The sequence below is a fragment of the Oryctolagus cuniculus genome, chromosome 10 (genome assembly GCF_051225735.1).
Source record: "Oryctolagus cuniculus isolate XC-2025 breed Fujian yellow rabbit chromosome 10, ASM5122573v1, whole genome shotgun sequence".
NCBI classification, from domain to species: Eukaryota; Metazoa; Chordata; class Mammalia; order Lagomorpha; family Leporidae; genus Oryctolagus; species Oryctolagus cuniculus.
The window spans coordinates 57,482,470-57,501,823 of NC_142876.1; the positions used below are offsets into that span (position 1 = coordinate 57,482,470).

The 19,354-nt window shown below is 40.2% G+C and overlaps 1 protein-coding gene across 4 annotated transcripts in view; it reads right to left on the bottom strand.

Annotated features, from left to right (window-relative positions):
- Positions 1–4,109: 4,109 nt before the first annotated feature.
- YES1 (YES proto-oncogene 1, Src family tyrosine kinase) overlaps positions 4,110–19,354 on the bottom strand; it is a 79,320-nt gene continuing 64,075 nt past the window's right edge. For all 4 annotated transcript variants that reach the window (XM_008261125.5, XM_089305282.1, XM_051852078.3 and 1 more), the window contains 3 exons: positions 15,663–15,816; positions 14,419–14,550; positions 4,110–7,023 (listed from right to left, as the gene is read on the bottom strand). In XM_008261125.5, the coding sequence (XP_008259347.1) occupies positions 6,815–7,023; positions 14,419–14,550; positions 15,663–15,816 (495 nt within the window). In that variant the 3' untranslated portion in view covers positions 4,110–6,814. The remainder of the gene's footprint in view (positions 7,024–14,418; positions 14,551–15,662; positions 15,817–19,354) is intronic.

Sequence of the window (19,354 nt, forward strand, 5' to 3'; positions counted from 1 at the left end):
CACAAGCAGAGGCTTAGCCAGCTGCACAACAGTGGCACAGTGTGTAACTGTTGCTTAAAAAAAAAAAAAAAATTTATTTGAAAGGCAGAGTGGAAGACAGAAAGAGAAAGCAAGCCAAGGGCAGCGGCTTCATCCAAGTCTCCTCAGTAGGTGCAGGAGCCCAAGTACTTGGGCTTGGGCCATCTTTCTCTGCTTTTCCCAGGTTATGTTAAATTTTCTTTTTTCTTTTCTTTTCTTTTCTTTTTTCTTTTCTTTCCCCCTCCCCTCCCCTCCCCTCCCTTCCTCTCTCTCTCTTTCTTCATTTTTAACAGGCAGAGTGGACAGTGAAAGAGAGACAGAGAGAAAGGTCTTCCTTTTGCCGTTGGTTCACCCTCCAATGGCCACAGCGGCCAGCGCGCTGCGGCCGGTGCATCACGCTGATCCGAAGGCAGGAGCCAGGTGCTTCTCCTGGTTTCCCATGGGGTGCAGGGCCCAAGTACTTGGGCCATCCTCCACTGCACACCCGGGCCATAGCAGAGAGCTGGCCTGGAAGAGGGGCAACCGGGACAGAATCTGGTGTGCCGGCGCCGCAAGGCGGAGGCTTAGCCTAGTGAGCCATGGCGCCGGCCTATGTTAAATTTCTGAATCCCTTTTCCATTCAATTTCCTCTTAGGACTCCCACCTCTCATTCCTGTTCATTTATTCAGTAACTCATACTAACACTCATTCTTTTTTTTGACAGGCAGAGTGCAGAGAGAGAGAGAGAGAGAGAGAGAGAGAAAGGTCTTCCTTTTGCCGTTGGTTCACCCTCCAATGGCCGCCGCGTGGCTGATCCGAAGCCAGGAGCCAGGTACTTATCCTGGTCTCCCACGGGGTGCAGGGCCCAAGTACTTGGGCCATCCCCCACTGCACTTCCCTGGCCACAGCAGAGAGCTAGCCTGGAAGAGGGGCAACCGGGACAGAATCCGGTGCCCCGAATGGGACTAGAACCTGGTATGCCGGCGCCGCAAGGCGGAGGATTAGCCTAGTAACACTCATTATTGAATTGGGGTGTGACAGCTTATGAAATACCCTGTATTAATGAATTTTAGCAGATATTGTTTACCAATTTCCCTGAGATTTGTTGGTATTATGGTATGTCAGGATCCCAAATGGAAACAGCATACTCAAGATAAATGAAAGGTATTTACAAAGGAGTGGACAGGGTAGGGGAACCACAAGGATTAGTGCAGTTACCTACAATTAGTGGCCATCAAAAACTGTCACCATCTGAAGCCAGCAGATACAGAATGGGAGCAGTTACCAGACCCCAAAGGAAAGAAAACGTGGGGGAGGCCATATTGAGAACTTCGATGCCGGCGCCGCGGCTCACTAGGCTAATCCTCCACCTAGCAGCGCCGGCACACGGGGTTCTAGTCCTGGTCGGGCCGCCAGATTCTGTCCCGGTTGCCCCTCTTCCTGGCCAGCTCTCTGCTATGGCCCGGGTGTGCAGTGGAGGATGGCCCAAGTGCTTGGGCCCTGCACCCCACGGGAGACCAGGAGAAGCACCTGGCTCCTGCCTTTGGATCAGTGCGGTGTGCCGGCCACGGCGGCCACTGGAGGGTGAACCAACGGCAAAGGAAGACCTTTTTCTGTCTCTCACTGTCCACTCTGCCTATAAAAACAACAACAACAACAACAACTTTGGTTGGTGAAACCATAGCCAGCTCAAACTTACAGGGAAGAAGCCAAAGAAGTTAAGTACCTAGCCTCTCTTCCTGGTTTCCTTCAATCTTTTGCTAGAGCTGTTCAGTGGCTGGACACAACAGGAACCCAGAGAAGGGAACTCCCTGATACGTACAGGTCAGCCTTCCAACAGAAATGACGCAGAGTCTGGGTGTGGAGGGCAAATGCATGCATGATATTAAGCATGAGTTGTCTACTTTGCTCATAAGTATTCCTTTATTAACATTTTGGGTATTAATTAACCAGGACTCTGGTTGCCAGTGACAAAAACTCATGTATGTACTGTAAGCAAAAAAAAAAAAAAAAAAAAAAAAAAAAAGAGGAAGGGTAGAAGAGCTGATTTTTAAGGAAATAATGCTATTGGAGCACATTCTTGTTTCTCTTCTCTGCAAGTTGGACTCCAGCAGCAATGGAATGTATTCATAGAGAAACGTGATCACACTCAGCATGAGACTTCCAACTCCAAACAGAAAGCTTGAAGAACTTTGAGATCTAAGTAAAGATTTGCATAAATGGGATGGTAAGACTGATCTGAGATGCCAATTTTTACCAGATTAGTTCATAAGCATAATGCAATCTCAACCAAAATCTTACTTGAGATTTTTTTCAACTATATAAGTCTGCAATTCATCAAAAAATTGACATGTGGTGGGCAAGTTTGACACAGCAATTAAGATATTGCTTGGGACACCCACATCACTTATCTGAGTACCTGGGTTCAAGTCCTGGCTCTGCTCCTGATCCCAGATTCCTGCTAATGCATACCTTGGGAGGAAGCAGGTCCTCAAGTACTTGGGCCTATCACCCCATAGAGGAAACCCGGATTGAGGACATGGCTCCAGGCTTCAGTGTGGACCATCCCCAGCTATAGTGGGCATTTGGAGAGTAAATTAACAGATGCAGATTCATCTCTACCTTTCAAATAAAAATTAAAAAAATAACTTGTCAGGATATGAATCTTAAAGAGAAAAGGACTACTAAAGAGAATCTGCCTTGTTGATTAAGGTGCACTATCAAGGGATAGTGATTAATAATATAGTTATGTTGATGGAAGAAATGACAAAACATTTGTATAATTGTGTGCATAATTGTATTAGCTTTTCTAAGATTTTATGTATTTATTTGAGAGAAAGAGTTAGAGAGGAGATACAGGGAGTGGTCTACCATTCACTGGTTCACTCCCTAAATGGCCGCCATGCTGAAGCTGGGCCAATCTGAAGTCAGGATCTGAAGCTTCTTCCAGGTCTCCCTCTTGGAGGCAGGGGCCCAAGCACCTGGGCCATCCTCCACTGCTTTTCCAGGCCCTAAACAGAGATCTGGATCAGAAGAGCAGCCAGGACAGGAACCAGCACCCTTATGGGATGCCAGCACCAGAAGCACCGTAGCGTTGGCCCCAAGTCAACTTTTTGTCACTTATAACAAAATATCTGGAACAGTCCACCTTCAAGAAGGGGAGTAACTTATTGTGGCTGATGGTTCTGAGGGTCACAGTGTCAGATTGGGCACGGGTTCAGCATCTAGGTCTGGTGAAGCTCTCTTGCTGGCAGAGTCTCAGAGTGGCACAGATTCACACTGGACCCATTAAGTGATGGTTTATGCTCAACTTCCACGTGAATTGTTAAAGCAAAAAGCATAACCTATAATACAGATGAATATTTAATCTTGGGGGGCTGTAAGAATTGTCTTAGCACAAAAAAGATTTGATAAATCATAAATGTACAACTTAAATATAAAAACACATGCCAAATGAACATAAATGTAAAAAAAATTGCCAAATGTAAATAAGAAGCAAACTAGAAACTGAATAAGTATTACTATGTTACCAAAAATACTCAATAAATGTTTAATAAATGAAGTGCTTATATTGATTAAATGTTATTTTTGTGGAATCAGGGAAAAAGCCAGTAATAATTTTAGATGGCATAACAGTAAAAGGTAATTAAACACTATCATTGTATTGAAAAATGAATGCTTTTGATTGGTCATTCAAAATTTAGTATAATTTTAATATCTATAATAAAAATTTTGAAACGTAATGATATAAATCTCACATTTTTATTTTTAGAAAATTAAGCCTCTTATGGTCAGAAGTGGTTACTCTATATCCTTCACAGTAATACTCTGAATATATCCACTCCAATGACTTAGGTCTCTTTACATTAACTGTATTTGCTAGTATAATTTTGAAAAAATATTTGTAAAAATAATATTACTCACCTGACATGGAAAATTAACTAGAATGAGTTCAAAATGGTTGGATTTTAATAAAAGACTGGTTTAACTCTGTTTGGAAGTTATAAGTAACTGAGCAATTTTTCTCCCTAGTGGAAGAATAAATTCAGAATATACCAATTTTTTAAAAAAGTAACGAGAAAATATGAATAGCAACTAAAAAGATAAACAGGTGCATTCAACAATGTTTATTTCAATTATTCACAAAACAATATTACAACACTTTATAAAAATATTAAGTTTTAAGCTACCATTATTCATTTAAAAAAGTGTTTGTGCTAGAAGGCTATTTTGCCAACTTCCTTTTTTGGTAAGGGTTAATTAAGTTCCACATTAAGACATTTAAGACAAAAAACTGTTGGGGAAAAAAAATCTCCAAATGTACAAAACTTTATTTTTCTCAGCAATTTAAAAATAAGTAACAATTTAAACTGAATACACAACATTAAGTTAGTGTTTTATCCTTACTATACATCTGTTATTATAAAGCACTGCTCCATTCAGTTAAAACCTAAAGAATACCATCAACTTTTCCTGGCTTATTTTTCTAATCAGAATTAGTATATGAACATAATTTTGTTACCCTTTTAAAAATGCTTAGAAAAGTTACAATATCATAATTCACATAAAGCCCTTTAAATATCTCATGTCACAGGTTGTAGACGTTAAGGGTAAATAATGACAGCACTATTCTTAGGAAGACCCTCTTGGCAGAGGGCTCCAATACTAACCAGGTTACGTAAACAGAAGAAACAACCATAATTTTTAGTACCAGAACTGTTGCCAAATCTTGCATGAAGTTCACCTGTCACATTTTAGAATGGCCTGAATTTGAACATGGATACCATGGCACAGAATATGAAATTTAATAATGAAATTAGGTAAGTGATAGTAGTTAAATATTATATCCTAAAACCTGGAAACCTGATACTGCTTTATTTAAAGTATGGCTATAAAAGAGTATTTTAAAATGTCACTTTTAATTATGATGTTCAGTTTTCCCTCTTCTAGACACTTAAAGCAGTAATGCTGCTATTCAAATCTGTATTTTAGAATTTGAGTTTATAATAAAAATAAAAATCAGCTTATTTTGTGTTTCACTCTGCACTTCAAGTAGGCAAAAACTGTCCTTCTCTTTACTACTGTTATTACACAGAATAAGTTTTCCTTCCCAAATTATCTATACTTTAAGAGGGAAAAATGATAACCATTAAGTATATTTCAAAAGTGAATACAGATTCAAGCCGGCGCCGTGGCTCAATAGGCTAATCCTCCACCTTGTGGCGCCGGCACACCGGGTTCTAGTCCCGGTCGGGGCACCGGATTCTGTCCCGGTTGCCCCTCTTCCAGGCCAGCTCTCTGCTATGGCCAGGGAGTGCAGTGGAGGATGGCCCAGGTGCTTGGGCCCTGCACCCCATGGGAGACCAGGAAAAGCACCTGGATCCTGGCTCCTGCCATCGGATCAGCGCGGTGCGCCGGCTGCAGCGGCGGCCATTGGAGGGTGAACCAACGGCAAAGGAAGACCTTTCTCTCTCTGTCTCTCTCTCACTGTCCACTCTGCCTATCAAAAAAAAAAAAAAAAAAAAAAAAAAAGTGAATACAGATTCAAACATGGATTGGAACACTAGAGTTCTAAAAATGTTTTACATAAACGCTTTGTCATTGGAATTAGTGTGAAGCCCTGACTTCACTATTTTGAGGATATAACACTCATTTAGTGTATATGTTAAGAAAAATTAGCTTTATATAACTCTTCAAGTCTCAGAAAATAGCTAAGGGAGGTGCTTTGAGTGCCAGCAAAGCCATTTGTCACTCCATGACATCAACATTAAACATTACATTCCATTCTCCACCTGTAAAACTTTCACATTATCTTTTCTCATATTTCTTTTAAATACATTTCCCTCTCTGTTAGTCTCTATTCAATACAAGCAAAAGTGCATTCAAGTCCCTGATCTAGTGGTACTTTCTATTTGTGGCACCCATTACCATAACAACATATTAGCAACAATGCTCACAGTACCAAGCCTATTTTTTTTCTTCGAAAGGACTATTTAAATGCTGGGTCTTACTTTCATGCCATTTAAGGATTAAAAGATTTCCTCTTGGACTTTAATTATATACTGCCTTTAAAAAAATCAATACAAATTTAAAAAGATTTACTTTCTACTTACCTTCATGATTATAAATAGAACTATTCAGAAACTGAGTAAAGTGAAAAATGTTTTATTCTATTTTCCAGTTCCATAAACATGAGTATGAACACAGTATATCATACTTCTGAAATCCACTGGTGTGGTCTAAATTTAATTTCTTTTGATACTGTTTATATTCCTTTCTTGCTTCTGAAAAACCTGGCCCATTTCCATGCAAAATGAGGCATATGTTAAGATTACATATTGACTGATTTGGAAAAAAACTTTTGAGAATAAACGCAAGAAATTTTTAAAAAGTGGAATGGAATCATTTGGTCCCACAAAGTTCCTTAATTTTAGATTTTATGTGTAACTTTTATCTCCCAAATTTTGTCTATAACAATAAATAATCTCAACAATTCTGTTTGGGGAAGTAAAGAACAGAAGTGATTTATAGACAGTAGCTTTGTTGCTCTTCACTACCACGCTACCAACTAAGCTGTCATCAATATTCTCAGCTCTACTTTCTTTGGACCCTGAAATAAGTTGGAAAATTCATCATTGGTACTTAACGCTTGGAAAAAAAAAAGTGGTTTTGTGCAATCGAATCTGGAATTCCAGTTTACCATTAAAAACATGCAGAGTGAAGATTTTCTTCTTTTGATTCCTTAATGTAAGTGAGGAACTCTACATAAATTCTTTACATTTTGGCAGACCTGTGCCCATAAAACAGGCTATTTAGATTATAGATTTTCTCCTGGCTGGTACTGTGGCTCTGTAGCAGTGAAGTAGTCTTCCAGGAAAGACTGAATATATTCAAATGTTGGTCTTTCGTCAGGGTCCTTCTTCCAACACAGATTCATCAATTCATGGAGGGATTCTGGGCAGCCTTGAGGGCAGGGCATCCTGTATCCTCGTTCCACCTGCTCCAGCACTTCCCGGTTCACCATACCTAACACACAAGACTCAAACATTAAAAAACAATGGTCCTAACCGCCACTAGCAAAACAAACCAAATCCCCTACCCACTAACTGATTCAGGCTATATTACATTTAAATATTCAGTGAAATGATTCTTTCAATAAAGAAACAAAGTAAATTTTAAATGTTAGAGTAGTCAGAAAGAACTTAGAAAATGCCAATCCCTATTTCAGTATGTCTGATTTTTTTATTCTTTACTTCTAATATTAAGGCCTTCAGAAGCTAACCCCTTTTGATTAATGGGAATTTAGCGTGTCACTTAAAAAAAAAAAAAGATTTATTTATTTTTTAAAAGGCAGAGTTATAGAGGCAGGGAGAAAAAGGGAAAGAGAGAAGTTTGATTTGCTGGTTCACTCCACAAATGGCCGCAACAGCCAGGGCTGGCCCAGGTGGAAGCCAGGAACCTGGAATTCCATTTGGGTCTCGCACATGGGTGCAGGGGCCCAAACATTTGAGCCATCTCCTATGCTTCCCCAGGCACATTAGCAGGCAGCTGGATTGGAAGTGGAGCAGCTGTTCTCAAACTGGCGCTCAAATGGGATGCTGGCATGCAGGTGACTGCTTAGCCCGCTGTGCCACAATGTCGGCCCCAATGATGAGTTTTTTTCTTTTAAACTTTTATTTAAAAAATATAAATTTCCAAAGTACAGCTTTTGGATTACAGTGGCTTTTTCCTCCCCCATAACTTTTTTTTTTTTTTTTGACAGGCAGAGTTAAGACAGTGAGAGAGAGAGAGACAGAGAGAAAGGTCTTCCTTTTCCGTTGGTTCACCCCTCAATGGCCACTGTGGCCAGCGCGCTGTGCTGATTTGAAGCCAGGAGCCAGGTGCTTCCTCCTGGTCTCCCATGTGGGTGCAGGGCCCAAGCACTTGGGCCATCCTCCACTGCCTTCCCACGCCACAGCAGAGAGCTGGACTGGAAGAGGAGCAACCGGACAGAATCCAGCACCCTGGCCGGGACTAGAACCCAGGGTGCTGGCACTGCAGGTGGAGGATTAGCCTAGTGAGCCGCGGCGCCAGCCCCCATAACCCGCAACCCTCCCATCTCCTACTCCTTCTCCCATTCCATTCATATCAAGATTCATTTTCAATTATCTTTATATACAGAAGATCCATTTAGTATATATTAAGTAGAGATTTCAACAGTTTGCACTCACACAGAAATACAAAGTGTAAAGTACTGTTTCAGTACTACCTACAGCATTAATTCACATTGTACAACACATTAAGGACAGAGGTCGTACATGGGGATCAAAAAGGCTATGGAAGCCTTTTGAGTTCGCCACCTCTGATCCTATTTAGACAAGGTCATAGTCAAAGTGGAAGTTCCCTCCTCCCTTCAGGGAAAGGTACCTCCTTCTTTGATGGCCTGTTCTTTCCACTGGGATCTCACAGAGATCTTCCATTTAGGTTTGTGGTTTTTTTTGTTTTTGTTTTTGCCAGTGTCTTGGTTTTCCATGCCGGAAATGCTCTCATGGGCTTTTCAGCCGGATCCGAATGCCTTAAGGGCTGGTTCTGAGGCCAGAGTGCTGTTTAGGACATTTGCCATTCTATGAGTCTGCTGTGTACCCTGCTTCTCATGTTGGATCGGTCTCTCCTTTATAATTCCATCAGTTAGTATTAGCAGACACTAGTCTTGTTTATGAGATCCCTTTGACTCTTAGTCCTATCATTATGATCAATTGTGAACTGAAACTGATCACTCTTCGTTTGGCTGATCTTCTGTAATATTTTTGATTCAATTCTGTTGATTTCTTCTCTGATTTTAATTATTTCTCTTCTCCTACTAGTTTTGGGTCTGGTTTGTTGCAGTTGTTCTAGATCCTTGAGATGCACTGAAAACTCATTTATTTGGTGCCTTTCCAATTCCTTGATGTAGGCACCTATTGCTATAAACTTTCCTCTTAACACTGCTTTTGCTATATCCCATAAGTTTTGATATGTTGTGTTGTTATCCTCACTTACTTCCTGAAAGTTTTTGATTTCTCTCTTGATTTCTTCTATGACCCATTGTTCATTCAGGAGCACGTTGTTCAGTCTCCATGTGTTTGTATATACTCTAGGGATTCCTGAGTTGCTAATTTCCAACTTCATTCCACTGTGGTCTGAGAAGCTGCATGGTATGATTCTAATTCTTTTGAATTTGCTGAGATTTGCTTTATGGCCTAGTATGTGGTCAATCCTACAGCAGGTTCCATGTACTGCTGAGAAGAATGTAAATGCTTTATGTGTAGGATGAAAAGTTCTGTAGATATCTGTTAGATCCATTTGGGCTATAGTGTCAATTAAATCTGCTGTTTCCTTGTTGATCTTCTGTCTTGTTGATCTGTCTATAGCTGAAAGTGGAGTATTGAAGTCCCCCAGTACTATTGTATTGGGGTCTAAGTCTCCCTTTAAGTCCTTTAACATATCTTTTAAATAAATCAGTGCCCTGTAATTAGGTGCATATACTTTTATAATAGTCACATCTTCCTGTTGAATTGATCCCTTAATCATTATATAGTGCCCCTCTGTCTCTCTTAACAGCTTTTTGTTAAAGTTTATTTTGTCTGATATTAAGATGGCTATGCCCACTCTTTTTTGATTTCTGTTGGCATGGTATATCTTTTTCCAACCTTTCACTTTCAGTCTGCATGCATCTTTGTTGGAAAGATGTCTTTCTTCTAAGCAGCAAATAGATGGGTTTTGTTCCTTAATCCATTCAGCCAGTCTGTGCCTTTTAACTGGACAGTTCAGGCCATTAACGTTCAATGTGACTATTGATAAGTAGTAACTTTGCCCTGCCATTTTCCCAAAGATATTTCTAATATATGCTTTGAACTTCCTGTGATCTTTTACTGGGAGGTTTTCTTCCTTTACCTTCTTTCATATTGATGGCCGTGTTTCTGTATTTCTGTTTGTAACACATCTTTAAGCATCTTTTGCAGGGCTGGACGAGTGGTGACAAATTCTTTCAATTTCTATTTGCTATGAAAGGTCTTTATTTCACCTTCATTCACAAATGAGAGCTTTGCAGGATATAATATTCTGGGCTGGCAGTTTTTTTCTCTTAGTACCTGGGTTATATCTCGCCATTCCCTCCTAGCCTGTAGGGTTTCTGATGAGAAGTCTGCTGTGAGTCTAATTGGGGATCCTCTGAGAGTAATCTGATGTTTCTCTCTTGCACATTTTAGAATCTTTTGTGTTTCACTGTGGTGAGTTTGATTACAATGTGTCGTGGTGAGGATCTCTTTTGGTCATGTTTACTAGGGGTTCTATGAGCTTCCTGTACTAGGATGTCTGTCCTTCTCCAGACTGTATACTTTCTTCTTTGATTGTATACTTTCCTGTGCTTTTTTAAGTCTGATATTCTCTCTTCTGCTTCACTGATTCTGTTTTTAAGGCTCTCAAATGCATTTGTCATTTGATCTATTGAATTCTTCATTTCATTTTGATTTCTCTTCAATATCACAATTTCATGTTCTACTAGATTCTTCATTTCATTTTGATTCCTCCTTGAGATTTCATTTTCACAAGAGAGATTTTCTATCCTGTCCAGTAAGGATTTCTGTAGTTCAAGAATTTGTTTTTGAGAACTTCTAAGTGTTCTTATCATCAATTTTTTGAAATTCATATCTTGGCTGGCGCCGTGGCTCAATAGGCTAATTCCCCGCCTGTGGCGCCGGCACACCGGGTTCTAGTCCTGGTCAGGGCGCCGGATTCTGTCCCGGTTGCCCCTCTTTCTGTCCAGCTCTCTGCTCTGGCCCGGGAGTGCAGTGGAGGATGGCCCAAGTCCTTGGGCCCTGCACCCCATGGGAGACCAGGAGAAGCACCTGGCTCCTGGCTTCGGATCAGCGCGGTGTGCCAGCCGCAGTGCACTGGCCGCAGTGGCTACTGGAGGGTGAACCAACGGTAAAGGAAGACATTTCTCTCTCTCTCTCACTGTCCACTCTGCCTGTCAAAAAAAAAAAAATCCATATTTTGCATTTCTTCTATCTCATCATCTTCATAATCTTGAATTGGAGTGTCATGTTCATTTAGGGGCGTCATAATGTCTTCCTTGTTCTTGTTTCCTCGGCTTCTGCATTTGTTGCTTGGCATTGGGGAGATATTCTTTGGTTTCTTCTTTTTTTTTCCTTGCTGTCGTGGCTTTTCTCGTTATGCTATGACTCTAGATTAAGTGGACTGTCTGCTTTTGGTGGATCTTTAGAGGCTTGTGATGTGTGTGGCCAGAGAGCTCTGTTCAGGTCTTCAGGGTTAAGAGTGTGCCAAAGGTGACACACCCAAATTTGGCATGGTAAATCTTCTCTCTCTCTATCTCTGGCCCCTCCCTTTCCAGCACTGGTGCATAGACTTGGTGGCTGGAGTCCCGAGCTGTGGGCGTCTGTGCCTTCCACGTTGGTCCACTGTGTCCCACTAGTTCCCGAAGAGTTTCCTCTGCAGTTTTTCCCCCTAACTCTTCCCTGAGACTACAGTATCTCCACTTTTATTAAACTATCTTTTCCCAGACTATCAGTGTGCTCCCTCCCTATTCTGCCATCTTGGAGAATTTTTTTTTTTTTTTAAGATTTATTTATTTATTTGAGAGGCAGAGTTACAGAGAGGGTGATCTTCCATCCATTGATTCACTCCCCAAATGGCCACAACATCCAGGGCTGGGTCAGACCGAAGCCAGGAGTCAGGAACTTCATCTGGGTCTCCCATGTGGGTGCATGGGCCCAATGACTTGGACCATCTTCCACTGCTTTCCCAGGCACATTAGCAGGGAGCTGGATCAGAAATGGAGCAGCCAAGTCTCAAACCAGCACCCATATGGAATGCTGGTGCTGCAGGCCAGGGCTTTACCCACTATGCCACAGCTCTGACTCCTCTAATGAGCTCTTAATTTAATCTGTTTTAAGGTTCCAAAATTTCCATTTGTTCTTTTTTATAGATTCCAATTGTAATGAGTCTCCAGTTTCTTCATTATTTTGCCAAACTGTTCTACTTTAATATCTTAAATATTGCTATTTTAGAATCCTTGGTTAACTCCAAGATATGAAAAATCTCTGGAACTGTTCCTATTAAATTGTTACTCCTATAATCAGTCATCCTTTCCTTTATTCATGTGTTTAGTAACAGTTTATTTTATGCTAGACATTTTGAATCATATTGTAGATTATCTGGATCATGTTGTCATTTTCTAATGGATGTTAGGTCTTATTCTATCAGTAGTTTACTGGCAGTTCACCAAGATTTGGTCTGTCAAGGCTTGTACTTAAGTTTTGTTCAGTTTTACCACTTCTCTGATGGCATGGCCTTTCTAAGAGTCCCTGCAAAAAGCCTAGAGAGCTTTTTGTCTGTCCAATGTCCATCCACTTCAGCTGAGCAAGCACTCTGTAACTCTGAACTCTGCTTAGCTACCAAGCCCCCTAGAAGCTATTTTCTGTTAGGTTTCCTGCAGTCTCTCCATTCATAAGCAGAACAGGACTTGACCAAGAACCAGAATGGAATTTTAAAGCAGAATTTTAGAGTTATTTCCCTGTGGCTCCTTTCCTTCTGTGATCTTGCCTTCCAGACCCCTGTACTTGTGGATCTCTGTTCTTGCTCAGACTGATACTTGCTCTTTGAGCTCTATCACCTTACATCCTTTTAGGTATAAAATATAGGGCCCACATAATAGGCTTGCCCTATCTTAAGGATTGTGGCCTTTATCAGTTGCTAAGCAGTGTCAAAACAATTGTTTTATGTATTTAGTCTAACTTGCAGTTTTAGTGAGATGGTAAGTTAGATATTAGTCATTCCACTATGGTCAAAACTCAAAGTTACTCCTTGTATATATATTTAAAGTGAAACATAGCTATACTGTTTTCTTCAGTCATGTTTGCCAAGTGTACAGTAGGCAGAACTGGGTGTATTTAGTTCAGTGATTTTGTTAAGCACAAGTGACAAAACGAGAGAAGAGCAATCATAAATAAAGAGTGATTACACTGCTTGATCACAGAATTGAAGTAGACTGGTTTTATAGAGTGTGAGAAGCAGTAAAAGGTGGTAGCATCAACGTAAAGATCTTGGTATTGTGGAGAAATTGCTAGGGCTGAGGTAGAAAGTGTTAACTCAAAAGATGGGAGGTGGTAGAGTGGATACAAGAATCAGATTATGGGAGAGTTGTGGTTATTATGAACATGGAAAGTCTGGCTAAGGGAAACTGGAAGGAAAAGTTGAAGCTACTAAAGCTGCAAGAGACCACAGTAATGGAAAAATCAGGGGCCAGCACTGTGGCACAGTGGGTTAACCCACTGCCAGTGATGCCAGCATCACAATATGGGCACCAGTTGGAGTCCTGGCTGCTCCACTTCTGATCCAGTTCCCTGCCAATGCACCTGAGAAGGCAGCAGAAGATGGTCTAAGTGCTTGGGCCCTGGATACCTATGTGGGAGACCTGGATGAAGTCCAGGCTCCTGGTTGCAGCCTGGCCCAGCCCTGGATGTTGCAGATGGAAGATCTCTTTCTCTATCTCTCCCTCTTTGTAACTCTGCCTTTCAAAAAAATAAATCAAATCTTCAAAAAAAAAAAAAAAAAAGCAATGATGATTATATTACGATGACATGAATTAAGACAGGAGCTCAGTCTTATTGGAAAAGGGTGATGGTAAGTTGTATTAAGGGAGGAGACACTGGTGATCACAGCAAGTAACTGCAACAAGGGAAAGTAGGTAATAAAATTTGATAGTTTTAGATTTATAGTTGGAGGAATCAGAATGGGGGAATATGGCAGACGATATATAAAAACTGTAAGATTAACCTGACAGATTTCCTGAAGATTGGAATTTATTTGCTTTCACTCTCCTCTACTAGAATAATTTAGTAGAAAATTTTTGAGAAGTATCAGACAAAATAATATTCCACTATAGCTTAATTCCAAACAAGCTAACATTTCCTCAATTGCCCCCTAAAGCTATAGAAATCTATTTTTGACAGAAAAACATCTTTTTTCCTCTTTATTAATGACAGGTAAGTTTCTTCTCAAGGTAGTTTACTGAGGAAAACACAGAAGATCCATATTTATAAAAATATACAAGTCCCTCTATTAGAAAATAGCTACTTGGGGAAAATGAAGATGCCCTATAAGCATTTGAGGTCTGAGATATGAGAGACCAGGACAGATATAAAGCCTTCTGGAAAATTTCCTCAGGGAGAAAGCAGAAGTGAATGTAGGGCACACCTCATGTGCTTGTCCTACCTCAAGGACTATGGCTCTCACTGGCTGCTGTCCATCCAATGGCAAAACAAGAGAGACAGCACAGAGAGGGAAGAAATAAAGGCCTCCCCTCCTTACATTTCTGCTCCTAATAAACTTCTGTTAAAGTCACAGAGGAGATAACCAAGAGCTAATGAAATGCAAGCTTACCTGGATATGGTACTCTGCCTTTTGTAACCAATTCTGTCTGTAGAATTCCAAATGACCATACATCAGACTTTATTGTAAATCGACCATACAGTGCTGCCTCAGGAGCTGTCCATTTGATTGGAAATTTTGCACCTAAAACAATACTGGCAATCTTAGTTGTTTTTAAATATATGCTTGAGTAAATATAGCATAAGCAGGGCTAACCTTTTGTCAATATGCCCAGCATCACTGTCAAGAGTCTTCAAACATACAAGATACATGGGAAAAAATTCTTAATTCTGAAAATTCACAGTAAAATGAATCACATTTCTTCCTCAGATGATACTCAATGATATAAAAAATAAAGTTGGAAGTTAAGACAGAAAACCACTTAAGAAAATCTCAGGGGTAAAAGATATGGTAAAGCAAAAATATGGATTGTAACATTTGTTAACTTTTAAGTATAGTCTGGCATCTGCTAACTATTGGTGGATGAGGGCACGTGCTGTTGGGCTCAAGTGTCTACTGTGCTTTTTTCATTTTATCTTTCTGAAAAACTGTATTATGCTTACTTTTAAAAATCCCATGTTCACTTCTTCAAAAATTTGGTGCATGTCTTTTATGTGTAAGGTTATGGTACAGGAAAAAAAACCCCTAGCTTTCCTAAAGTTTATACATTTAAAGAGGAAATAAGATTATATGTATCTTACATAAAGTGATTAAATGTGTTTATAAAATTACTTATTTTAGATGCTTAGGTAACAATTTTCACTGGCACTATCACAACCAATGCATTATGTCTGGCCTCTATCCACTAGATAACTACAGTAGCCTTCAAGTTGTAAAAACCAAAAATGTTTCAAGGTAGACATTGTCAGAAGTTCCTGGTTGTGGCAATGTGGGTAGACAATATCAACTCTAATTGAAAACTTTTGTTCACAGGCAAGAGTTTAATGATTCATGAAGTCTGTTATGAAATAACATTAAAAAAGTTTCTTTGTTGGCATGCTTAATAAGTATAGAGTTACTACTTGCTACATTAAATAAATGCTGTAACTACCTAGTAAAGCTTTAGCTTGGAGGGCAATCACACCAAAAAGCCACAGTGGTATTACTCTATAATTTTATGAATAAAACAGTAAAGTCACAGTTTTTGTGAATTTTTTTTGAGGGTACATATTCTATAAAATCCTGCACATGCCAAATAATGTTAAGAACATACAGAGGACATTAGGTTAAGAGCATTTATGTGAAAACAATTCTACCTTGTCTTGCTGTGTATTCATTGTCTTCAATTAATCTTGCTAAACCAAAATCTGCGATTTTGCATACAAGATTTTCTCCTACAAGAATATTGGCAGCTCGAAGATCTCGGTGAATATAGTTCATTCTTTCAATATATGCCATGCCATCAGCAATCTTGGAAAGAAAAACATGAAATACATGATTCAGAGGGAAGTGGGGAGAAAATTTTGGTTAATATTACATTAGGGTAATAAAAAAACCAGGTACTAAACAAAGAAATGATAGGAACAGGGTGCAGTCTAAGTTACAATAGCAAAAATAGGAAACACTGTAATAAAAAAGCAGGCTAAAATCAGATTTTAAAAAATTTGACATCTACTATGAAGGCCAAGATTTCTTTTTTTTTTTTTTTTTTTTAAGGTTTATTTATTTGAAAGTCAGCTACAGAGAGAGGGAGAGACAGAATGAGATCTTCCATCTACTGCTTCACTCCCCAAATGCCCACAATGGCTGGGGCTGTGCCAAACCAAACCCAGGAGCCAGGAACTTCACCTGGGTTTCCCACATGGTACAGGGGCCCAAGCACTTGGGCCATCTTCTGCTGCTTTCCCAGGTGCATTAGAAGGGAGCTGGATCAGAAGTGGAGCAGCTGGGTCTCCAACCAGTGCCCATATGGGATGCTGGCATTGCAGATAGCAGTTTTACCTAAATACCACTGCACCAGCCCCAAGCCAACATTTTCAAATCCAATGATATATCTCATCATCATTAGCAGCATGTCCCAGGGCCTTCTTGAGTTGGTTGTCAATGGAAGAGATAAATTACAGGGTTATTTAGCTGTTGTTGTTATCATTATTATTATTTTATTATTATGTTATTACTATTTAGCTCTGGACACAAACCTATCAGGCCCATCTAAGATGTCCTAGTGAAAAAGGTATTAATCACAGGGCCGGCACTGTGGCACAGTGGATTAAAGCCCTGACTTGAAGTGCCGGCATCCCATATGGGTGCCATTTCTAGTCCCAGCTGCTCCTCTTCCAATCCAGCTCTCTGCTATGGCCTGGGAAAGCAGTAGAGGATGGCTCAAGTCCATGGGCCCCCGCACCTGCATGGGAGACCTGGAGGAAGCTCCTAGCTCCTGGCTTTGGATCGGCACAGCTCCAGCCGTTGCAGCCATCTGGGGAGTGAACCAGAGGATGGAAGACTTCTCCCTCTGTCTCTACCTCTCTGTAAGTCTTTCAAGTAAGTAAAATAAATCTTAAAAAAAAGTTATTAATCACAAAGATTGGCAAACCATATCTGGTAGACTGAATCCCTAGAGCCTGTTTTTGTGTGGCCTGAGAACTAAAAATACCTTTTGTATTTTTAAAGGTTTATGAAAAAAAGAGAAAAAGAGGAAGAGTAACTGCACCACCCCAACTCCCCACCTCCCCATAGATTGTGTCTATGAGCCCTGAACTCAGGAACACGAACCAAGCCTGGCATATACCTACCTATCTTGCATGTATGGTTCTCAATATAAAGTTTATCAAAATTGCCAGATCTTGTGGACATTTGGATGCTGAGATAAGGGTTCCAGAATCAGCATTGTCAACTAAAAGCCAAAAAATTCCCTGAGGAGCAGGCATCTGGCACAGCAGCTAAGATGCTACCTGGGATGCCTGCCTGGGATGTCTAGGTTTGAGTCTTAGCTCTACTTCTGCTATCAGTTCCTACTAATGTGCACCCTGGGAGGCAGCAAGGAATGGCGTGCTTGAGACCCAGTTACCCACATGGAAAAGCCAAACTGAGTTTCAGGCTCCTCACTTTAACCTGGCCAGGCACTGACTATTGAAGATAACTGGGGAGAAAATCAGTGGATGGAAGATCTTGCATCCATTCCTCCTCTTTCAAACAAATTAAAAAATTTTCTAAACCTCCCTGAAAATGAACCACATATCTGAATAGAAACTTTTTTTTTTAAGATTTATTTGGAATGTAAATCAGTCCAGCCACTGTGGAAAACAGTATGCAGGCACCTCAGAAATCTCAATATAGACCTACCATATGATTCAGCCATCCCACTCCTGGGAATTTACCCAAACCAAAAGAAATCAGCATATGAAAGAGTTATCTGTACCCCCATGTTCATTGCAGCACAATAGCTAAGGTATGGAGTCTACCCAGATGTCCATCAACTGAAGATCAGATTAAAAAGAATATATACACATACTATGGAGTACTACTCAGCTGTTAAAAAAAAAAGAAATTCTGACATTTGCAACAAAATGTATGCAACTAAAAATCATTGTACTTAATGAAATAAGCCAGTCCCAAGAAGACATATGTTTTCCCTGATCAGGGGTAACTAACAGAGTACCTAAAATGTAATGTACTGGAATGAAATGGGCATGTTGAGATTCACTGATTGTTTATAGCCCTTCTCTCTTCTGTTGAGGAACAGTACTTTTTTTTTTTTTTTTCATACTATTTGTTGAATTCTTTTATTTAGTGTAGGGTTAACCTTACAATCATTAAGTAAACTGAAAGTAGATCTCTAAAAATTAAGAGTAGGAATGGGAGAGGGAGGAGGAAAAAGGTTTGAACATGGGCGGGACAGAGGGAAGTATCATTATGTTCCTAAATCTATATATAAGAAATACACGAAACTTGTCTAACTTAAATAAAATTTTAAAAAATTTTATCTTATTTATTTACGATTTATCCACTTATTTGAAAGGTATAGTTAAAGGTGGGGAGGGAGGGAGGAAGGGAGAGAAAGAGTGGTCTTCCATCCGATGGTTCACTCCCCAGTTGGCTACAATGGCCAGAGCTGGGCCAATCTGAAGTCAGGAGCCTGGCGCTTCTTCTGGGTCTCCCACGTGAGTGTATGGGCCCAAGGACTTGGGCCATCTTCCATTGCTTTGCCAGGCCATAGCAGAGAGCTGGATTGTAAGTGGAACAGCCAGGATTCAAAATGGTACCCATATGGGACGCCGGCACTTACAGCTTTACCTGCTGTGCCACCGAGCCAGCTCCTAACTTAAGAGCTAGGAGCTTCTTCTGGGTCTCCCATATGGGTAGCAGGGACCCATGCACTTGGCCCATCTTCTGCTGCTTTAGTAGGAGCATTAGCAGAGAGTTGGAATGGAAATGGAGCAGCCAGGAATCAAACTGGTGCTCATGTGAGATGCTGGTGCTGCAGGTGATAGCTTAACCAGCTATGCCATAGCACCAACCCCTGAATAGAAACTCATTTTAAAATGAGTTTTCATTTTATATTTAAAATAAAATTTCAGATGAGTAGAAAAGTATCTTAAAAAAATGAGAGACAAATTAGATAGAGAGGGATAGATATACAGATATACATAAATACAGAGATAACAGAGATAAAATGCATGTTGTCAGCTTTGGTTCACTCTTAATTCACATAAGGGCTAAGACTGGATCTAGGATCTGGAAACATAATCCAGATCCCAAATATGAGTATCAGGAAGCCAATTATTTGAGCCATTACTGCTGCATCCCAGTTCACCACGAGGGTCTGCAACGGCAGGAAGCTAGAGGAAGGAGCCAGAGTCAGGCATCAAACCGAGGCAGTTCAATGTGGGATATGGGCATCTTAATCACTAGGATAAAAATGCTCTGATGTATTCATTAAATAAAAGGTTTCTCTGGAGGAAAAAAAAAGTGTTCTGAAAAGTCCCATTTAAAACTGTTTATGGCCACC